This window comes from Cupressus sempervirens, chromosome 8 (assembly GCF_028749045.1).
Source record: "Cupressus sempervirens isolate cs-2001-9-10 chromosome 8, ASM2874904v1, whole genome shotgun sequence".
In the NCBI taxonomy this organism is placed as follows: domain Eukaryota; kingdom Viridiplantae; phylum Streptophyta; class Pinopsida; order Cupressales; family Cupressaceae; genus Cupressus; species Cupressus sempervirens.
In genome coordinates, this window is record NC_143125.1 from 82,154,401 (window position 1) to 82,178,290 (window position 23,890).

Genomic DNA, 23,890 nt, shown 5'->3' on the forward strand with positions numbered 1-23,890 from the left:
GATGGGTGACCTCTCGGGAAGTCCAGGTGCTTCACCCCTATGAGCATCACCTAGATCCAATGAGTGCTAAGTGTTCCATTTATTCTCATGAGAGATGCTTCATGTTGAATCACTACTCATGAAACATGGGTCAATGAGTTTGACTCAAAAATCACACAGTTAAATCTTGATAACAATATCACAATTTGACTTGCTATGGAAATTATCTCCTACTTGTCAATTGATGAGCTTAAGGGGCTTTCTAATGAATGGTTCATAAGGCACAACACTTGGTGAAGGTTTTGCAAAAGGGTTGCAAGCTTTGGGTTTAACCATGGCAGAAACTCCATAGTTAAGCGCATTCAAGCTGGAGTAATATTGGGATGGGTGACCTCCTTGGAAGTCTCGGTGCTTCACCCCAGTGAGCATCACCTAGATCAATAAGTGCTAAGTGTTCCATTTATTCTAATGAGAGATGGATTCATGTTGATTTACTACTCATGAAACATGGGTCGATGAGTTTGACTCAAAAATCACACAGTTAAATCCTGATAGCAATATCACAAGGGACTTAAATGCTATTTAAAGAAATCAGAAGTAAAAGAGAGCTCATTATAAGGAGATATGTGAATAACCTCATTATTAATGAGTTGTTGGATCTTGTAATGTCAAGTTTGACAATTATTAGTAGAGTGATCATGATAACGGTGATGGGTGCAAAATGGAAGATTCATAAGTTTTTGACTATGTTTCTTTCTATGTTTAGGTCTAGTAATCACCTTAGCACGAAGAAGTTAAGGTAAAATACTTTCTTGCTCAATAGGAGAAGATACGTAAGAGGATGTGGACAAAGAATGAGATTCAACACTTTGTTATATACATCCTAAGTTATGATCAGAAATGGTATAAAAAGAATATTTGTAATGTCCCCACTTTAGTAGTCGATCAAGTGTGTTAGCCTAGTTCTACATGGTCTCGAGGGCTAACGAAGGGTTTAAAGGGATTTTAGAGTGTTTTGGCCTAGTCATCTTCAGTTTGGGCCAAAATGGAGTTGATTTACCTACTCTCAGGCATACTTACTATTTTTCATAAGTTAGCAGGACATAGGGGATGCTAGTTTTGGTGATTGAATTTGATACTACTCAGCGAGAGCTTTCTGATGAGCTATCACTCGCGCTTTTCGGAGTTCGATAGCTAATATATTTTTATGCGTGAAGTATTATCAAAGTAACATTTAATTTAGTTGTAACTAATTAAAGTGATACTTTAATATTAAATTTTATCGCAATGTTTGCAAATCAAAAAGGGGCTCCTAAGGGAGACATAAGTGATTATTTTAATATGTTTTATATTGCGCATCTTTTATCCCACATAGCTCATGTGAGTTGAATCAACTCTTGGAGAAAGAAAAAAAGGAGCGTTAGTGGCTTCATTTGGCAGGTTGAATATGAGAAGAAAATTGATGTGTGAGTTGCAGATCCGTTCTTGGCATTAGAGGACGTCTATCCTCTCGTGACATTCTAGACGTTATTCCCTTGGGGTTTGGCCTTTGGAATTCATTGTTATCAGTTTTATTAACAGGCAGATTGGGTGCATTTCCAGCTACAAACGAATTGGGTGTTTGCTCATATCATTCCCGCTTCTTGTCCGATGCTTATGCCTTTTTGAAGGGATGATTTTATGAGGGTCTTGGACTGATTGAAGGCAGATTTCACTATAGCAGCACTGTAGTGTGACACTAGTCATGTCATTGTACGACATTATTCATGTTACTGTAGCAACAAGATGGGAAGTCATTATAAGAACATTGTGCTATAATGCTGGAGTAATTAGTGAGTTGAAAAGTCTGCTATGTATCTGATTTTATTAGTTTGAAAATCAATATTATTTCAGCAGTAGTTGAATCTTCAGTTTGCATATTATTATAAATTCCTTCTTGTTCATGTTATGTGGTTTCAAATCTATGCAAAGATATTAAAACAAACAAACATTTTATTTTCGGAGCCATATAGAGGGTTTAACATTTAACGGAGAAATTAAAAGTTGGATGCAAATTATTTGACTAAATTCCTATTAACAGTTGGTTCAGTTTTTGGGCATTTCTAGGGTGCCCATTATAGTATTCATGCCCCCCATTGCCTAAGGGCATATGATTTTTGTGTTGTTGTTTACCAAAGGCATCCTTAGTGAATCTATGATAACTAGGATGAAAACAAGAATCCATATCACTAGTTTTGAGAGGTTCAATAGGAGAGCAAGTGGTAACAAAGTTATTAGAAAGAGGAATTGTTCTAAGTTTCATGAATGAAAGGTCATTAACCCTATACTCACCAATGAAAGTTTGATTAAAATCTAATGTACCCCAATCATCTTTTGAAAGAATACTTGTAGAAGGAGGATCATCATCAGATTCTTGGTTTTGTTGTTCCTCAATATTTAGACAACTATTTGGTTAGTATCCACATGAAGAGTATACACCATATTATTATAGATAAACTTGACTTTTTGATGAAGAGTTGAAGGAACAACGTACATAGCATGTAACCAAGGTCTACCCAGAAGAAGGTTGTAATTAAGAGGTCCAGGCATAAGATGAATATGAGTATCCAAAATAACTAAACCTACTTTGATAGGTAAAGTGATGGTGCCTAAAGTTTTCTTAGAAACATTATCAATGCCACAAATAGAATTATAGTCTGGGTTGATATTTGAAAGAGCAACTTTAATTGCTTTGAGCATATCCACCCTACAAATATTAAGCTCAGGTCTATTATTAGCTAAGGTTTGACGAATAAGGTTACCATTAACTAAGACAGCTACCATAAGGGCATCATAGTGATCTTGAGCTTCTTTAGGATGTAAATCATCATGAGTAAACACAATTTGAGTTGAGATCGATGTAGCATTCATGTATTGCAAAAAGGCATTGATGTTATCTTGATTAGGAGGAGTTGGAAGAGCGGATAAGCTTTTTTCAAGGCTTCATGATATGGCAGACATCTTTGAAGTAGTTCCCAAAGAGAAATCTTGGCGGGGGTATTACGTAATTGCGATATCAAATCATAATGCAACCCAAGATTTTGAGAAAGATGAGGTGGAGGGGGAAGAACATGTTGAGAAGGTGCAAGAGAAGTAGTAGGTTGAGGATTATTTCTTGTACGATAAGTGTGGGACACCACATGATAATCTTTAGAATGGCTATGTTCCCCTTTAAGAGTTATGGGAGGACAACCCTTAAGGTGATGAGAGGTTTATTTGATGACAGGTAACCTTTTAGAGTGAGAATAGGTTGAGCAACATTAACTTGATTAAGATCTTGCCTCTCTGTAGACTCATCACTAGAAGAGAGACAATTAAGGAGATTACCATTATCCTCCTTTTCCAAGGAAACCTCAGAATAGGGATTATGGATGCCCATTAATGAATCATCTCTGCTAGGAGCATCGAATGAAGACAAGGTCACATTGATGAAAGTATTAATAATGTCCTCCTCTTGCGCTAAAATATCCCTAAGAGGAAAGCATGTTTAGGAGCAGGAGAAATATTAAGTATGTCACGTGGAAATGATATAGAAGAGGTGTCATCCATGCTATCATTGTTTGGAAGTAAGGTTCTTTCACGAGGAAGAAAGTAATCCATGTCATCATCCAAGGGTTCATCCCAAATAGGAGAATTGTCATAGGGAAGACTATATCTATCAAGAAAGCATACCATGGAAGAAAAATGAGAGGAATTGAAAGAAGGTAGATATAATCCCTACCAAAAGTGTCCTCATAGTTAGGAGAAAGGCTAACATTAATCTCTACTTTCCCTCACAAATAGAAAGAGCATTAAGAGAGAGGTTAAAATCGTAATCTTGTTCTAATGGTTCCTTATAAGGTGATGTAAGAGAGGACAAGGCAACATTACATACCCTATACTGATTCCTTTTAGGGGAAACATATCATAAAGGAGGATGTTGTTTTATGGAAAAGGGAATAGAGGAATGGTTAAAAAATGCTTTAAATAACTTTTGCAACATGAGTGAAATGCATACAAGCTAGATCTAAACATGCAATGCAAAAGAAGACTTAAAAGAAGAGAGTAGTTTAATCTAATAAGATAGCTGACTCCAACTCCAAAATACAATAGAAGAGGAAAAGATGTCGGGTTCACCAAAATGTTGGGGGGTAAACATGGAAGTGTTCTGATGAGATGTAGACCTCTACTTTACACCACTAAGCCATTCAAATAGATAGGATGTGTGTGGGGATAATGGGAATTTCCAAATATGATTCCTTTTTGGATCCAGATTAGATTAGCAAGACCCAAATGAAGGAATGCCAATAATCGATTCAAATCATAGGAGGGAATACGATATAAGGAAATGAACTTTGTCTCGTGTGTGATAGTGTGTATGTAAAATTGAACTAATTGATTGACTAATGTAGATCTAGATGTTATGTGTATACAATCAGGTCAATTAAGATATAGATCTAAGATAAAGATATGAAAGGAAATGAAATATATATGAATCACCTTGAAATATGTAAAGGACAATGTATTTTAGCTCCAAAAGTCGCAAATTTGAGCCTATTTTTGAGTATTCGATTGTGGATTCTCAAATGAATTTACAAAAGGAACAAAACCTAGAAATCGTTCGTCAGGAAAGTAGAAAGACTACGTCGACCTGAAGAAGGATGACTTCCCACAAGTTGACGTAGTTCGAGGACATTGTAACAAAGTTGAACGAACTTCTTCAGAAAGCTTCTACAAAGTTATTACTAGATTTGCATGCGGAATTCTACTATCCTATTCCTACACACATAAACATTTGGTTTTGGGATTTTGGTGGGGGAGGGCTTGCCTTAGTCAAGCACCAAATTGAGGAATCAACCTCAAAATGTAAATGTAAATGTATGTAAAGCAAACAAGATAAATGTAAGTATTCACGTTGCTTGTAAAAACCCTTGTCAATGGATTTTACCTTGTTGTATGTTGTAGATATTGAATTTCGCATGAAGGATGTGATATCCCCACAATTGCAATAGATCTACCAGAAGCGCATCATGGAGCCATGGATGTAAATGTGCATCAACGAAGAAGATAATGAATGCCTTACTGTAGATCTTCTCCCTTGATGGCCAACAAAATGCTAGATCTTGAAGAGGAAATACCCACAAAGAATCCTTGAATGCTTGAAGAAAACTTGCTTGCTTGAATGCTTGAACTACTTGCCCTGAGTGCTTGATGATTTGAGGAGATGAGATGTCTTGAGATTGAGATATGAAAATGAAGCCCCCAAGCCTCCTTTTATACTAGTTTTCTGATGGGAAAACAATTAAATGCTGCCTTGAGGCCTACTGTTAAGCAGAGAGTTAACTACAGGCTGATTGGGGAGCAGAATGACTCAATTGGTAAATTTGAGACCTTTCGGACCTTAAAACTCACAATTATCAGGGACAAGTTCGACCTAGTCTTGGACTATGTCGACTTGGGTTGATCCTGACCCAAAAGATGGAGGAGAAGGGTCTTAGAAAGGGCCAGGTCGAGCTGGGTCGACCTAGACCCAGAGAATAGAGGAAATAGGGCCTGAGAACGCCCAAAACGATGCATAGATGAAACTGGAAAATATGGTGCAAAATAGGAGAAAAGTAACATTGAATAGAGATCCATCCATGGTCCAGGAAGTTTGTAAAGGACAGGTGCTAAAAGGTCTTAAAAGGCAAGTCCGCCCATTTTAAGACAGTACATGATGTAAACTCATTCACTTTCAAATTATGTCACAAGTTGCTGCTGCACTTGAAATTTCTAGGGATAGATTCATGATGCTGATGAGGGAAGGTCAACTTTTGATACACAAGAAGGATGTAATTTCTTGCCACTATTTCTCTGTTCACAAAGACATGCTCAATGAAAGGGAGCTTGGGAGTCACAACCAGTTTATCAAAAACCTCAAGCTTGATGACAGACAAGCAGGCCTTAAAGAGTATTACTCAAGGTCTTCAAATAGTTGAAGATGATGCTACTGGAGAAGGGCAAGTATCTCTCAGTTGAATGCAGCATTCATATTGATCTTATTGGTTCCAGCTGCAAATCAATTTTGTTCTTATTAATATAGGCCAGCTACCTAGACAGTAACACTTGATATATTTTCAATTATGATGTAAATGCTGATATATTGCTGTAGCTGATAGGTGATACTTTCTAGTATTTTTGAGTTAGTTATTTTTTGAGTAACTTTGGATTCTGATGAATCAGTGATGTAACTTCAGACTTGAACTATTCTAATATCGAAAATAGTATAGCTTTTCTTATTGTAGTTTTGATAATTGGTATGGCCACGGGTTCTTTAATTGCAAGAAAATGATTTCAACAGATTTAGCCACTTGCTTGTAACAACCAGGATAAACTACCTGCAGACATTTTTATAGCTTGCATGTAATCAAGTTTGTAGCTTCCAATGAAATAATGAATAGATTCCTTAGGCACTATATGAAGGCATTTGGTGTTTTATCATAAACAAGGAGTTAAGACAATTTGTGCAAGGATGTTGAATTTTTCAATATGCCAAATGAGTCAAAACATGGAACCAGAGGCAAAGAATACAGTGAATATTTGGTGAAGCGAAAGGCAGGCTGGCAGGGGGTGATGCCTAGTTGAACTCAAAAGATATCAAGTGTCCTGAGTTCAACTTGTAGCAACAGCATTGCTAACTTGCAGTGATTCACAATTTTGGCAGTGGTAGGGGCTCACAAATTTTGTAATTTGGTAATTTGATGCAGGGGCATTGCATTTGATTTTCCCTGCAGCAGCTTATCTCATCTTTTCTCGCAACCCTTCTTTTTGAACTTTTAAAACGTCGCTGATCATTTGTTTTGAGAGGGATGTTCCAGCTTCCACCCACTTTCCCCTGTCATAAATGTACAGCAGCTCAGAAAAGAATCAAGGGAGAGATTTAGGTGAGAGTATTGAGCTAGAGATGGAGGTGTTTGGCATCCTTATGCTTACAGATGGGATTTTGGAACAAGATTAGGAGAGAATTAATCAAGGAAGAAGCCTCAAAGATAGAGAACGAAATAGGGAAATAGAGAGAATATGTAGAGACAGAGGATGGGCAGAAAGCTGAGAAAGACAAAGACGAAGAGGTATAAGGCTGTGTGAGTCAGAGAAGGAGAAGGCAGGCAACCCCCACTCAGTTGTGTTTTGATATTGTGTACGGTCTGATAATTAAAGGGAGAACAGTCAACACAATTTTGTTCTTGTTGTTAAATCCTTGTCATTGTGTGCACACAACTTAATTTTCAAGCAAAAGAAGAAGTTTCATTCAATCTACAGCTACCCTTTCTTGGGCTAATCTCTGTTAATTTGGGTTGATCTTTGAGGCATTGGGTCACCTACAAACTGATTTTCTGCTGTGTATGCCTGCCTGGGGGCATGTAATGCTATCATTTTAATCAATACCTATGTGGATATGCTTTCTGTCCAGCCTAGATCAACAGGGGATTCGCCTGCAGCAAATAAACATTCAATTTTCCTAAAGGCTGCATGAATTGCTTTCAGAAATGTAGCCTTTCGTTGATTATTGATTTAAGTTTAAACCAAAAGCATGGCTTGGATTGTTTGCTGGTGCTCAAATTGGAGAGGTGCCATAAATTTCTTTGGTCAATGTCTCTTTGAGCAATGATACTTAATCATAGCATAATAAATTTAGTATGCCAACAATGTCAGAGGGTGTCATGATACTATTGTAGACACCTAAATCTGATTACATCACTAGGTAATCGTATTTAGTCACCTCTTGTGGCATTATTGATTAAATATTAATTAATTAATTAATTCTCATCCTCTAGTTATTAATTAATTTAATTAACTATAGTCCAATTGATAAAATCAAATGATAACCCAAAATTAAATTATCAATTAAAACCTTATTCCTCTATTAAATTAAATGAATTCTCAAAATCTATTTAATTTAATCCACATCCCCTATTTATTAAATAAATCATTTAATAAATTATCCCAAACCTTTAAAACATCCCTAGACCCAACCTTTACCCCTAATCCGACCCATTCACCCATACTAATCTCACTTAGCCACCTAACTAACCTATCCCATCAAATCTAAGCCACTTGCCCCTAACCCCCTTTCTAAGCTAAGTCTAATCCCCCTCCTAAACATGTGCACAACTTTAAGCAAGGTTTAAGACTTGCTAACCCAAGCCAAAGTCAACAAGTCTCCTTTATGACTCTTACATCCCTCTTACATACGCATCCTCCCTCGTTACTCCCTTTGACCAACCCTTATCCCATCCCCTCACAGTCATCCTCCTTGTGACAAGTGTCAACCCCCTATTGGTCCCAACCAAGCACAATCCATGTGCTCCCCTTTGAATGCATCTTAACCCTCCCTCACCATTTTACCATCCTTGCATCCTGACCATCCATCTCTTTACCCCTTAGCCTATAAATGAAACCCTCTCCCTTTACAAATATCATCCACCTTCCATGCAAACTTATAATGCTATTTTGAGAGCCTAAAAACTACCAAAATACCATCATAATGCTGAAATCCCTCCATACCTCCATTGTTGAAACCTTTATCCATACACACACTTGATAATCACCCATCCATTGAAGCTTGAGCACACCGTGAGCATACATCTCCATCCATCAGGGACATATCCACTTCATCATGGGTTATACCATAAGGAGCCTACCATTCTTGGTTTTCCCTCTTTCTTGGTGATAATCTTGGTCTTATCTTAAGTGTTAACTATTTAGTTGTGTTAATGCTTTCGTTATTAGTTAGTATTTCTTTATTACACTACTAGATTAGGTGATACAACTATAAACTGGAAGACATAAGTCATGTTCTGCCCTGAAAGATATGGTCCAAAGCCCTTGATTTTTACACATATTTATGCTTTAATTTCTATTTTGTGGGTGCTTGTGGATAAATCTGTGGTTTTTAATGAACTTAACTTTTGCATAAGAAATGTCAATAGAAATGGACTAATGGATAAAACATCTATTGGAGAGGCACATTTCAGCAGAAATACTATATAGCATTGTCTTAAGGTAAGTGAATATGTGTAGGTTGTGGGGAAATTAAATGGCCTGTTTCCACTCCTGGCCCTTTCATTTGTAATTTTATTTTCTTAATGGTATCTAAAATTTTTGAGTAGAGGATTTCAGCAAAACTAGGCATCACATAACAGCTATGTGAGAAATTTTCAAACATAGTCATTTTCAAAAGAATGACGACTCTGTTTAATATCTTGTTTTTCTATGTTATAGCTTTTCACAAATGGATTTGTTACTTAAGTCAACCAGTCAAATACAGGAAGAAGTCGGTCTTGCTACTTATGGTAAATGTTAGAATTGCCCTTAACCCCCTTGTAAATTATGTTTTCCTCACACTCTCAGCTTGGACTTGACTTGATGTTTTCTGATTTGATGAACTTATTGCAGCTATTCGGCAGAAGGCGGAGCAATTAGAGTTGGAGGAAGCCAAGAAGTTTGAAATCATTCCCAAACAAATGGTTGCCCTTGGAAATTTGCTTGATGAAGTCTATTCCTTGCTTCGGCCAAGTTGGGAAGATTATGAAGCACGGAAATCTTTGATTGCTTTTGTTGACAAGTTTGTAAACCAAAATGCTCATGGTAATGCAATAGTTCTGAAGTTAACAAGAAAATGCAATTCGGCTCCTGTTTTATATGCTTTTACTATGATTGGATAGTTGAGCATGACCATATTGGATTTAGTATTGATTAATTGAATTAGTCTATCAAGTTTAGGTTATAGTTGTTTGTTTAAGGTAGAGTTTTTGGTTTCCAAGTTTTGAGTTGACATGGCACTACCCTCACTAAACAAAGTCATTATAAATGATTAACTTGGAACACCGCTTGAATTAAGGTTTTTGTTGTAATATGTCTCGAAATTGCCAAAGCTAAATTTGCAAGTATAGCATCCAAGATTGGGTTTCTAGAGGCCAATTCCTCCAAAAGTGCAAGTTATATTTAGTAAATGAAGAAATTTCTACAACATTCTCTTCTTGTACTTACAGGGTTAATGTCTCCCATCATCTCTCCCATTTTAATGTGTTACACATTTAAAAAAAGGCTGTTGTGCTTAGGTGGTACCAAAAGGCCTAAGCAAAGTAGCCGGATACACCTCTGCCCTTTTCTGGGTGTCTGTATCACCTTATCCGTATTAGGTACATCTATGTATATGAAATGGATATACATTCGATACCATACCCACGTGTTTAAAAAACCTTGATTTTCCAACTGTGTCGAATATTGTGTAATTTGACATGAACCTTCCTAAATTAAATTTAAGAAAAACTTAAATCATGTGTTTTTTTTGGTATAAACAAAACCTCAAATGGGGAAGCAAATGACATGTTTGTCTATTTCAGCGACCCAATTTTTGGGGTTATTTTCTAGTGCAACTTTTCTAACCTTTGCATATTGTAAATTGTCAAATGAATTTATAATCTAAGTCACAGGGTATAAATTCAAATTCGAGTTTGTCAATCATAAAATTCGGCAAGGGTATTATTCGGAAAAAAATCGACAGTAAATTTAACTTATATAAATTTATTTATTTTTAAATATAAGTAATAAACCAAAAAATTGTCACAATTTGACATTAAGTAAACTAAATAACTCAATATTATTTAAAAATAGAATAATATTATTATAAATAACAATATTATATTAGATATCGTGATATTTGCATGATGTTCGGAAAGGGTAAAAATTTGCTAAAATTCAAACTTCATAGATGAAATTCGGTGTACTGTGACTTAGCTTATAATTACTTATTTAGCAATTATGTCCATACTACTTTTAAAGTAATGAAAAAATCCTTTATTAACTTAGTAAATTGTATTAAATATGTGTAAGTGTTTTTTTATGAAGGTCATATGCACCTGTATCCATATCAGGGGACTTCACAAATGGTTGTGTTCGTATCTGATACCATAATCTGTATCCATATCCATGTCCATGCAACTTTGGGCTTTATCAACCACTCATAAGAACAAACAATGTTTTTGAGGAGGCATGGCAATGTTTGTTGTTCTTTCTTAATAAAAATGAAATAGTTCCAATAAATAGTCCAGAATCAACCTTAAAAGTTCAAAGATGGGGTCATTTCAGACTTGATACATATTTTTTGACCTTTTCTTTCCTGTTTCTATTTTTGGGCTAGTTTTCTGGAAGGTGGGAGCATTAGGAGTGTGCTTTATTTCATGTAATGGGATATATATGTATATTGATTTTGAAAGTTTGAGCATCATTTAGTTCACTTCTGTTCAAAACTATTTTGATGAGAGAAACTTTTTAATCTATTTATCTATTATTTGTTGGTCTTTTTTATCTCTTTATTGGTCACATACATTTATAAGATGAAATCGGTTACTTTTTAGTACCTCTTCCATTGTTTTGGTTCCTTTTTATAATTATGTTATTTTTTTGCATCTCCCTTGAAATTTATTTTGTCCACATGGTTTTCTTTTGTATTTAATCTTTTAACATTCAAAGCAATATGGCACTCAACTGCGCATAATGCTCAATGACAAGGATTATGGTACTCATCCAGTTTTCATGTGTAATGTTTTATCAGTTGTATTTCTTTGCTAGATGTATTTCTTTGCTTGATGTGTTAATTGCACTTAAATGCAGTCTTTTATGCTTTCAGGAAGTAGCTATAATCATAATGGTGCATCTACAAGGGCCTTTGGTTCATACACTATGGATTTGTTTACTTCTGGAAGTGACCTGGACTTGTCTGTGAACCTTGGTTATAATGGAGATGCCTTCCCGAGAGAAAATAAAGTCAAAGTTCTCAGAATATTGTCAAAGGCATTTCATCAACTTAAAGGTAATAAGAGAGTTTCATTCTTTAATGTTAGACTTGTTTGTAACCACTACATGCTATTCCGGACAACCCTTTTCCCAATTTGGTGTTTGGCTAATGTGGAATTTGCAAATGTTTTATTTATAATTTTTTATTCCTATATTATAGATCTCACATTTGAGATCATCTCAAGACAATAAAAGGGGTTCAAAGTTCTGATCCTTTCTAGAACCCTGAAATGAATACACTGACATATCACATAATATTTCCAAACTTGGGATATAAGCTTGATTAAATTTGAAATCACAACGAACTTGAATCTAAAATCAGAATTTCAGGGAAGTAAATAGAGGCAGCTGACAAGGTGATGGAATGCCATGGTAGTAATATCTGTTTATTTTTGAAATTTATATATTGGAATGTATGTCAAATATATAGATTGGAATGGATGGCGGTAATAATGCCACATGGCTTATATTTGTGGAAAGGAAAAATAATATTCCTAATGTAAATCTAGGCCGATTAAATAAATTAACAGCAATACTGAATATATATAAAATCAATATATAAACAGTTAAGACTTATAATTGCCAATAAACGAATTAACTCATAACCTGCAAATTCACTACTCATTATTGATTGATTTGTCAAATAGCAGTGCAAACTGAAAATTCCAATCAACAATCTTTATTTTGTTCTTTATTGAAAGCAACAAAGCTATCTATCTATCTTTCTATCTTGCTATATATATATATATAAACAGTAATAGTTAATATGACTCTATAAACACTATAATACTTATAACTGCTAGTAAACAAATATCTCATAATTTGGAAAAATGAAAAGGCTTATAAATTCATAGTTTGTTAATTTATCAAATGTCAATACAAAATGAAAATTACAATCGACAAACCTCATATTGCTTTTCTTTAAGAGTATCAAAATTAGAATAGGATCAAAGTTAGCATTTGGTTCAACTTCATTTGAAGTGTAATCATTTGTGGTGTTGCTCCCACTAACCATGTCATATGGAGAAGTTGTCTCTTCGAAAGAGACTTCAGCAAGCTGTGCAACAATATGGTTTAAGTTAGCACGCATGGGAGTCCTTGATTCTGACTTAACAAGGTGCAAGTTGAAGTGCACTTAAACCAATCCTCAATATTGTTTGCATCCAATTGGTTGTGCGAAATTTAGTGGATAAAGGAGTATGTATTCCAATTCCTCTCTCCTCAACAAGAACTTGTGAACTGTTGAAATTGCATGTAACGTGTACAATCATAGAACATAAATTATAAATATAGTAACAGCAGAAAAGTGAGGATATTAAAAGAAAAAGTACACCAGAATTTCTAGTTTTAAGAGGTTGCAGCTAAATAGATCCTTGAACATGTTTGTACCACAATTCATGAGCATTTTTCTTTTGCTTGTCTTGAAGAGGGAAAACATTATTATCTCTTGAAAATCTCATACACAATAGTAACTTCTTCATCTCTACGTGGTGCCACTCTCTCTTGGCAAGGAATGCATTTCTGTGTAATAATATATTGTGAACAAAGTAAATGCTAGTTGATGGAAGAATGTACTTATCTTGTTCCACCAGTCAATAATGATATTTTGCACTTTTTTGAAAAACGCTTCTATGGGGTTACACTCTTTGACTTCTATTACATGCCTTAGTTTGTCGCCATCGAGTCAATGCCATCATCAATTTCACCCAAACATGTCTGATCAATATTGGCATACCTAATCATACTTATGTTGGGCTCAGTGAAAGTCAAAACATTTTCCACACAAGCCCACCTCTCATCATCTAGGATTAATATTTTGACTTTTGGGCTGTCTCTATATTTAATTGCCTCCATACTGTCCAAAGGGTATTGATTACCGTGGCGTTGAATAGCTCTTGCATTTCAAGTAGCTGTCATAAGTTAATTTAATGTTGACGTAGATAGAGCCTTGGCAAGCTAACATGATGTAAAATTTAAAACAGAATAAAAACCTAAAAAGTGGATGATGTGATTTTTTTCCTAAATATGATAGAAATAAAATGTCCCTCGACAGCTTGAAGTTGTGACGTTTTAGAGATGGCTTTTGACATATTTTGATTTGGGATAAATATTTGAATCTCTTGGCATTCATGTAGATTTCTTTGACTTGCTCAATCTCTTTACCAATCCTTTGCAATATCAAGTTGAGAGAGTGCATGTCACATGGTTTCCAGAAAGTATGTGTACGTGTACCCTCCATTGTTGAACCAGTTGCCTTATTTTTTTTGGCTTTTTCGCTTTGTCCATTATGATGTGGAAATTGTTTAGAGTGTAGATTATCTCAATAGCTATAATGTCTCAATCTGATCTGGAGAACTATAATCTGCAAGTTCTCTGTTTGTTTTCTGTTTTCATGTTTTCTGATTTCTGACGTGTTTGCATGAAATCTAATAAAAACAACTCATGAAAACATATACCAGTTACCCAGAAAATCTGAACTGCTAGAAACGTCAGGAAAGTGCAAACAGCAAAATACCACTTTCAGCAATAATTTGCAGATTTTATTGCCGGTCTGAGATCACAAGATTTGATGTACATGAGCATAACCCAGTTCAGAAAAGTGTTCTACATATCAGATTTTGACATATCCAGAAAATGACCTTTGATAGTTTACCGAAAGTTCTGCAACAGCCAACTGTAGGTCTGAAAATGGAGTTGCAGCTAACTAGGTGACTCAGAAAAGAAGTTGCAGCAGTCTCAAATTTGCTGTCTCCACTGAACAAATTGCCTCAACAAGGAAATCTGACTAGGTAAACTCCAAAGTGTAGCAATAGCTGCCCAAACGCTAAGCGATTTGCCCCAGGAATAGAATGCATTGAAGAGGGCTTTATAGTCTGGCTATGTGCAGAAAACTGCTGTCAATGATCGCACAAAATCTTGGAAACTACAAAAGCAACTGCTTTCTTTACTGGCAAGAGAAAAACCTGCGAACCCATACTGGTAGAAGTAGAGATGATCCTGCCACACTTCAAAATGATGTGCAAATGGTGCAGCTAGGCAAGGAGGTGGCTCACTCATAAATCACAGGGAAGAAAACTCCTCAAAACCGGATTTTGTTGATGCTCAAATTAATCCCTTGAGCTGAGATTTCTACAACCTAGAGACATCTTTCACTACTGTAATGCAAGTCTGTGCGAAGGGTTTTGTATTCAGAAAGTGCTGCTATAAATTATAAGGCTCTGCTAAAATCCAAACATATATCTTATTGATTCCTATATATATATATATACATTATGTATATGTATATGTACATTGTATATATATGTGTATATATACTTATATATACATGTATATGTATATGTACATTGTACACATATATACATATACATACACACACACACACCCATATATATACATACACACACACACATATACATGTACATATACATATATACATACGTACATATATGTATATATACACATGTACACACACACACACATATATATGGAATTGGAACTCTACAACATTCTCTCAGTAACATTTATTTTCATTTGCTCTATAATTAATTACTATAATACAAGGATCGTTTATTTATGGTTGTAGAATAAAATCTGGATAAGGGTAAATGTAAAGATAAGAATAAGATAGGATAAAGATGGATAAGATAAGATAAATTTATTAATGTCCAACAAGATACCACTAGGGTGAAGAGACTGAAAAGCATACAAAGAGGAAGCCCCAAGTAACAGGAGCACCAAACAGTGTCCGCAAGAAGAACAAAAGAAGAATGTGAAAAAAAAGAACATGAACCGCATAGAGACAACTAGCTAACTACTCCTCACAGGCGAGTACTAGTGAAGAACTGAGGGGTAACGCTCTGGGTGAGGGTGAGGCCCAAACCATCTAGAAGAGTTGCTGAGAGTCAGGTGCTGTTGCCGAATATAGCCTCTACGAGGTCGCATAGACCTGGTATGATCCAAAGAGTGGCAAGGGGGCCACTTCGTTCCCCAGGCTAGGGGCCTAGGAATGAAGAATGAGGTGACGAGCTGGTTGGTAGACTGAACCGAAGATAACTGAGGCTGCAGGATGTGGTTGCGAAGTTGCAAGGCCTCTTGGAGGTAAAGTGCTAGACATTGCTGATTCGTGTACTTGAAGAATGACAAGAGGATGTGCACTCTCTGAAAATGCAATGGAATCTTGCTCTGATCTTGTAGAAGATGGGGCAGCGGAAAATAAAGTGGGTCTCAGTTTCTGCCTCCCCAAGCTAGTAGAGACGGTGTATCTTGTGGATAAGGATGAGGATAAGATAGGATAATCATAAAGATATATAAGGATGAGGATAAGATAGGATAAGAGAAGGATAAGAACCACCCAACATGTGTCCTGTAATCATCATTGTTAGTCAATGAGAACCTAGTGATAGGCTAACCTTGATAACTGAAGCTGGCTAGGAAGGGGACATTAAAATAGATTGCATGAGGATGCTGGCAATGAAGGTTGAATCCTTCACTTGTTGGCAAATAAAGCTGCATCCTTCACTTGTTACTCACAATTAGATGCCTTCAGAAACATTGTCCTTTTAGAGCACACTACAATGATGTTAATTAAATGTCTGTTTTTCAATTCTTCCATCCATTAGAAATGTTAGCTACTCATGTTTTAGGCCATCTATCCATGATCATCCTCAATGATGCCTCTATGGAAGTTTTTCTTTGGTCAATAAGGTGGTTTGCACCATTTCATACCTAGGATTGATGTGATCAATAGGTCCATTGGCTATTGTTGTTACCATAACCCACTAATATAGTTATTTGACAAGGTTGAAAGGAAATCCGTTGCTATAAATGCAATAGGGAATGCTCTTATTTGCAACCTCATTTTGAAAGGTAGATGGTATCATCTTCTTGTGAAAACAATGGTTTAATGAAATGATGTGGGCCAACAAATATTGTCAAGTCATTCGTATGTTTGTGTGATCCTTTCTTGGAAAGAGGATGCATTCTTTCCTTAATTCTATTACAAATTCTATTTGCATCTTATTGTTCTTTTGTTTATCTCATAAATTTTTCTTTCGGTAATTTATAATGTGACAATTAATAAAATTGATTTTTATTAAGTTGACAAAAAACAAATCAAAAAATTCAAATATGGGCTGGAAGATGACAACTGAAGCTGACGCAAGCACATACTATAAATAGCACTGTTCTTCAAGAATGAAAGATAACAAATCCAAAAATACTTAGAAAGATTGGTGCTGTGCAAACACTTACTATGAATTTAAATTAGTAGTTTTCTCCAAACCGAGAAAAACCTAGAAAGATTGGTGCCATGCAAGTACTTACTATAAATAGCAATGTTTTTAGAGAACCAAAAAGAACAAACCCTAAAAATTCCAGAAAGATTAGCGCCAAGCAAACACTTAGTTAAAATAGCTGTGTTTTCTGAGCACCAAAGAGAACAGACCTGCCAAAACCTAGAATGATTGATGCCATGTATGCATTAGTATAAGTAGCAAATGCTGTTGAAACCTGTTAAATTATGAACCGGAAATAATATATTAATGCAACAATTGAAACAGATGCTCAGAAAAACCAATAACACCAAGGATTTTATCCTTGGAAAAGCCCTCTTTACTGAGGGAAACAACCCAGCCCACCACAAGACAGTTCCTTTATTAGATTTGCAAAGGACAATTACAAAACTCTGATTCAACACTCACTATTCACTCAATGATCAGTGCTTACATAGTCTACAGAGCATCCGTAATGAGACACCTAGATACCCACACAAATATCTCAGATTGGATACTGATAAATATATGCCAAACTTGAAAGGCCCGATATGACAGCTCAAAACAGAAGATAGAAAGAATAGGAACAATACAATATATATCATCTTTCAGAATTGTCTCAACTCAATATGGTAATACTTGGTACGCCAGAATAATAAATCAGACTTGTGAATATCACCAATATGTCAAAATGAGCCACCTGTGATAATACAAGAATGCATGAACAAACTCCTGCAAATATGAAACAATGCTTCATATAATAGAACTGGTGCTGAAGAATAAACGAATCGATATGAATAGGTAAACCGTTGACTCATCAATACAAACATAAACCGACCAAGGCAATATCAAAAACGGTAACCACAGTGAAGACCTCCAACAGCCATGATGCTATGTCAGCGACCACATAACCTCCAGGTAAGGAGGAAGAGATCAAGATTAATATGGCAGAAGAGCCACGGTGCCAGCAAGACACGAAGCCTTTACATATGAGCTGTGCACGATACACATAGACATTAGAAGAGGAGAAGAATGAAGTATTCAGATGAAGCAAATCACATTCATAATGCAAGTTCGTATTACAGGAGCAAGGGAAAGTAGAGATGATGCAATGTATCTACATGAGGAACATACGATAAGGAGGAACAAAGAACATTAATTGGTGACCATCATAGATAAGATCTATCTTGCAGCTACCAGAAGACTCAACAGAAACGACTTAAATTGAGAATTAAACTACCAAGAACATTGGAACCCTATTACCGCATCTAGAAACCTATGAAAAACCCTGAAAACATGACAATGCAAGCAGAAGAAGATGGTGTAAAAATGGGGACATTACAAACTACGAATGATAACTACAATAGTATAAGCTAAGTTGCAGAATTTTGGGATATTTAGTTAAAAGTGACTTGGTCACTAATCCAAATTTCTTTCGTAGTTGTGAGCCCTTGCCATTTGTAAGCATTGTTGCTAAAAAAATACAGTTGATCTATGAACTTGTTTTCATCTTTCTGGTTTCCGTGAATTGCAGCTAATTCCATCATGGTGGCATCTGAAAGAAACTTATGCAATGCTAATGATATGATAAAAGTAATTACATTAGGCCCCTTGAACCTTCAATTTCTGGGGTTTTGTTTGGGTTTCTTTAAAACTTATTCACTTCTTTACTCCATTCAGTTCTGTCAAATGCACCTCTGGATTATTCATAATTACTTTTTATACTATGATGCTCAAGGTACGCGGGTATGCAATACGAATTATACTTATCAGTTGTGAAGAAATTCATTTGTTGGGTAGCAAATACTAAAAAAATGAAGATCTGTAAACTAGTTAAATGAATTGAAAAATTAGGTTCAATTCAGACAAATCTGGCCATTCCAAAAACTTCTGGATCTATCCAGATCTGAACCATATCTGTCTGGATTTGATTAACATACCATTCATGACATATCAGGGAATTTAAACCACATTCACTGTTGTTCCTTGACATAAAAGATTTTTAAACTCCTTGTTTTGTGGCAATGCTTTTTACTTCATTTGAAAGGTCTCTATTTCTTATGTTCTTGAATCTTTGTCATGATTAAGGATTATGGTGTATGGTACTAAACACATTTTCTCATCTGTTAATAGCTACATGTACAGTTTTCAAGGCAGACAAAACTCTTATGTAGTTTGTTACTATGGAACATACTCTAGTCTCTGTTAATAGCTTATACTTTTGCATTTTTAAAGTTCTTCCCTTTTCAAAATCTCGTAAATCTTGTTTAACAATTGCAGGTAGAGGAATGGTCTATGGTGTTGTACCTGTGCTGAGAGCCATTGTTCCCATTTTGAAATTTGTTGACTGTAAAAGTGGAATTGAGTGTGATATTTCAATCGAGAATAAAGATGGAATCCTTAAATCAGAGATGTTGCGCATTTTTTCTTCAATTGATGACAGGTTTCAGAAGCTTTGCTATCTGGTTTGTTTGACATCCCTTGCTGTATTTGGAAGCTTGCTAGATTTGTCTTACCTTTAATGCATAACAATTGGCAGCCAAATTGTTCAAATCAAAAGTACTTCAGTTTGATTGCTTAATAATGAATTATTGTGAATGAAGTAATGGATGTTTAACCTTGGCAGGCCTCTAGCCATTCCAGGTTCTAATGTTAGCTAATACATTAGGTTATTGTATTTACTTGATAGCGCTGAATGAGTTATAGATGATTTCAATTAAGTTATAAATTAGAATACCCACTTGCTTAATTCCGTCGATCGAAGTTGGTGAGGGGCAAAAGCAATATTTTAAATTTTTTTTTGGTTCCTGCTCTTCCGTAGATGAAAGCTTGGGCTAAAGCACACAACATCAACAGCTCAAGGGATAGGACACTAAATTCTCTGTCAATCATCCTTTTAGTTGCTTTACACCTACAGGTACATGTTACTTATTCTTTTATTATTTTGGTGTATTTCTTTACAGCCATTTCCCACCTTCAGTGGTGGTCTGATTGTTCCAAATGTTGTTTTCTAATGTGTACACTTGAATTGTTTATTGTTTTTTACCGTCCTCTTTTGTAGCAATTTGGAATGAAACCTCAATCATATAGCTTAGAAGGTTGGTGGGAATATCAGAAGAGACTAAGACAGAGAGTGAACCAAACACTCGGAATATGGCATCAGTACATAAGCACACAAATAATAGAAGAAAATCATTGCATATTTGAGGAATACTAATAGTTAGATGGGATGATATACTTTTTCCTGCTACAAAAATATTTTTTTTAAACTAAGGAAAGAGTAATGATTAATTGAGTTGATGCAATAGTAAATAACAGATGAAAATTTTTACTTTTTAGTTACAAAATTGAAAACATGCACACAACTATCCAAAATCAGCAGCACTTTGAATCGAAACAAACTTCTGAAGGATATGGTTTGATTCTAGGAATGCTTCATTGTATTATCCACATCATAAATAAAAACAATTCTTTGATTTTGTGTTTAGAATCTTAAAGGAATATTTAATATGAATATTTTAATTGGGAATTAATTGAAATCAAATGATAGCTGGATTCCTCATCTTGAAATCTTAAATATTTCACACACTCCTAAGATCTCATAGGTGAAAAACAACCAAGAGAGCCTTGATTAACACCCCTTTTTGAGATGCAACTTTATACGGTTGAGATCTTTTCTCCAGATTGTTCCATCCAGGTGTCTTCATCTGAACATGCATAGGGCCGCATCGCAAAGGGTCAGGAGACCTAACCCTTAACTCTAATTAAACATACTGAAACTGGTATGGTCATGTAAGATGCTGAGAAGTCTTCATACATAAGCTCAATGATATACCCTTAGTTTGGATTCTGGACCCTTCTTGATTTCAATTTATAATTTGTTGTTTTTTGACAGCTGGTAGAGAGAGTACACTGTTCCCTTCCATCCTTAATGACTATTTCCAATTTTAGATTTGTTCTGTTAATATTTTTTAGTTTTGTCCTTGTTTTGCCCTTGATCAGCTTGAACCATCCCAGTGATAGGATACTGTCATGGTAATCCATTTTCACCTGTAAGGATAAATGTAAATAGTGATTTGATCCGATATCTTTTGATCCATTAGCTCCAGTGTTACATGTCAACATGATCCACATCCTTACTAACTGATTCATAGAGATTACAAAATATTGGTAGGGTGATTTCACTAATTGTATATTTAGGCCGAGAGGCATAACTACATCGGCAACATTTTAATGTTGTAAACTGATTATATGGGGCGGAATGGAGTAGGGTAAACATTTTAATTAAAAAAAGGTTAAATAAACTGATTATACAGCCGATAAAGTAAATACTAAAAACTATCAACAATAATTGAAAGACATGTAACATTAAAAAAAACACATTTCTTGTTAATTTCATTTAAAATATTTTTGAAGGTTAAAATCAGTGTAACAAGACTCGGACTCGGCTCGGACTTGGCAAGGGTAACTTGACTTGTGACCCGGCTCGGCGGTGACTCGGCAAAGTGAAAAAACCTCGAAATTTTGAGATTTTTTAGGATTTAAAGAACATTCCATGCACCCATTATTGAATAAAGCATAAAGACACAATAACATCATTAAATAGAAGATAATTTGATCATAATGCACATGCCACATACTTAAAGTTAAAAACTTAAAACTTAAAAGTCAAACATCGATTACATATGTACAATACTACAAACTACAAAGTTACAAACTTACAAAGGTAAATTGCTAAAAGTAAATACTATATTACTAGTAATTAAAGTCAGACTAAGATAAATCCATGCAAACCATCAAAATGTATATGTATTATCATTTATGCATTATGAAATCCAACACATCAAGATTCAATAGTCATCATCAAATTCAAATGTTCCAAATGCTGATCATATATTAAGTTACTGTTAAACTGTTAAACAAAAAGTTAAAACAAGACTATAAGTCTACAGCTATGGCTCCTAGTCGGAGTCCTCATCATCATCATCATCCTCATCGTCATCCTCATCCTCATCATCATCGTCATCCTCATCCTCATCCACAACCTCAGCCTCAACCTCAGGCTCAGGCTCAGTATAATCTACAGGCTCAGGCTCAGTATAATCTACAAAATGCCTCTTAGTAAGGCGTCTAAGGTAGGTCCTGGATGTCTCAATAGCCATAGCATCAGCTCGTGAGGTGCCTCTAGGATCAATTGTACTCTCTGCCTCTGGCTCTGCCAATCTCTGTGAGTTGCCACTAGGAACAACTGGAGCTCTTTGGTCATCTGCTGCCATAGCCACAGCCTCAACTTGGCCCTCTCTATCTGCTTGGTCAAGCCACTGTAGGTCCTCATCATCAAAGACAGGATCAGTAGCCTCAGTGATCCAATCAGACTTTGGATCAACCTCCTCTAGAGTAATCGGAGAGGTGTCACTATCCAAAATCTCCTTGATCCTAATGCGCAGGTTGTAGTGCACAAAGACTAGACTATTCATTTTTTGCACAGACAACCTGTTACGCCTCTTCGAGTGGATGTGCTTGAACATGCTCCAGTTGCGCTCACATCCAGAAGCGCTACTTGGCTCGCTCAAAATGCGGATGGCGATTTGCTGAAGGTTTTTGGTTGAAGGCCCAAACATTTGCCACCATGTATCTGAATTTTGAGAAAAGGAAAACAAAAAAAATTAGTCTCATTTCAAAATTTGAGCTTTAAGTTTAAAGCTAGAAATTTATAAACTAGATTGTATAAGGCTTAAGCTGCAATCTTTACCTGGCTGCAATTTTGTACGACCTTCTTTGCAAATTTGACTTGAAAAAATGGGCCCTGATGCATTATTATAGGCATCCATCTCAAGCAATATATTTGTGGGATTAGGAGACATCTTCGATACCACTGTGTATAGGCCACTAAGAACCTCCTCATTTGCCTTGAAATCATTAAGGAAACGGTATGCCGGATTGAGGTAATAGGCTGCTGCATGGATGGGCTTATGAAGCTGATTTTGCCATCTCCTATCAATTATGTCCCAAATAGGGCCATAGTTTTCCTCAACTCCTACATATTTGGCCTTAATAGTCTCCTTGACCCTATCCATGCCCTCATAAATGTAGCCCATAGAGGGCTTCTCGCCATCAGCAACTCGTAGGAGGGCTACAAGGGGCTCGGTGATCTACAAAACAATTAAACAAAAAAAAAATTTAGTGAATGATGAAACTTTGCAAAGTTGCACAATGAATATAAATCAAAAATATGTATGAGACAAATTAATTTATAAAATTTTAAGACTTAAGCTTTTAAAATTTAAAATTTAAATTTAAAATTACCTCCACAATCTTCGAACATGGCTCCCAAAAATCATTATTATCATAAATGCATTTTGTTGCATCTATCCCTGCAGGGCTGCTCACAAAGGAGGAACTCCATTCTGGACCAACAAACATGCACCTCAACTCTAACCTTGAACTCAGCAAGAATTTTAGTTTGATAAAGTTAGAGGCAAATCTTGTGATACCAGGACGAGCCAACTCCTTTCCCTTCGTGTATTTCTTCATAGTGCTGAGGACCAAGGCATGATTATAGATGAACTTACAAAGATTTGGCCTTGGTAACACATGATTTCACCCATACAAGCTTGCCAATATCCTCTAACATGAGGTCGATGCAATGGGCCACACATGGAGTCCAAAAGATTTTTGGGTGTCTCTCCATCAATAGTTTTCCTGCAGCAATTTTAAATTAGTTAGTAAACAATGAAAATTTTTGATGTATTAAAAAACTTTTAATTTTCAAAATTTAATGAAAA

At 35.6% G+C, this 23,890-nt stretch overlaps 1 protein-coding gene across 8 annotated transcripts in view; it reads left to right on the plus strand.

Moving 5' to 3' along the window:
• LOC149541730 (protein HESO1-like) overlaps positions 1 to 23,890 on the plus strand; it is a 72,221-nt gene that overhangs the window by 11,139 nt on the left and 37,192 nt on the right. For 7 of the 8 annotated variants that reach the window (XR_016355368.1, XR_016355367.1, XM_089796856.1 and 4 more), the window contains exons 2-6: positions 9,259 to 9,329; positions 9,433 to 9,624; positions 11,669 to 11,851; positions 19,386 to 19,570; positions 19,927 to 20,022. Coding sequence is in view for 6 of the 8 variants with exons in the window: in XM_089796856.1 (XP_089652982.1) it covers positions 9,269 to 9,329; positions 9,433 to 9,624; positions 11,669 to 11,851; positions 19,386 to 19,570; positions 19,927 to 20,022 (717 nt within the window). In the remaining 2 variants the exon portion in view is untranslated. The remainder of the gene's footprint in view (positions 1 to 9,258; positions 9,330 to 9,432; positions 9,625 to 11,668; positions 11,852 to 19,385; positions 19,571 to 19,926; positions 20,023 to 23,890) is intronic. The other variant, XM_089796855.1, reaches the window with a different exon arrangement.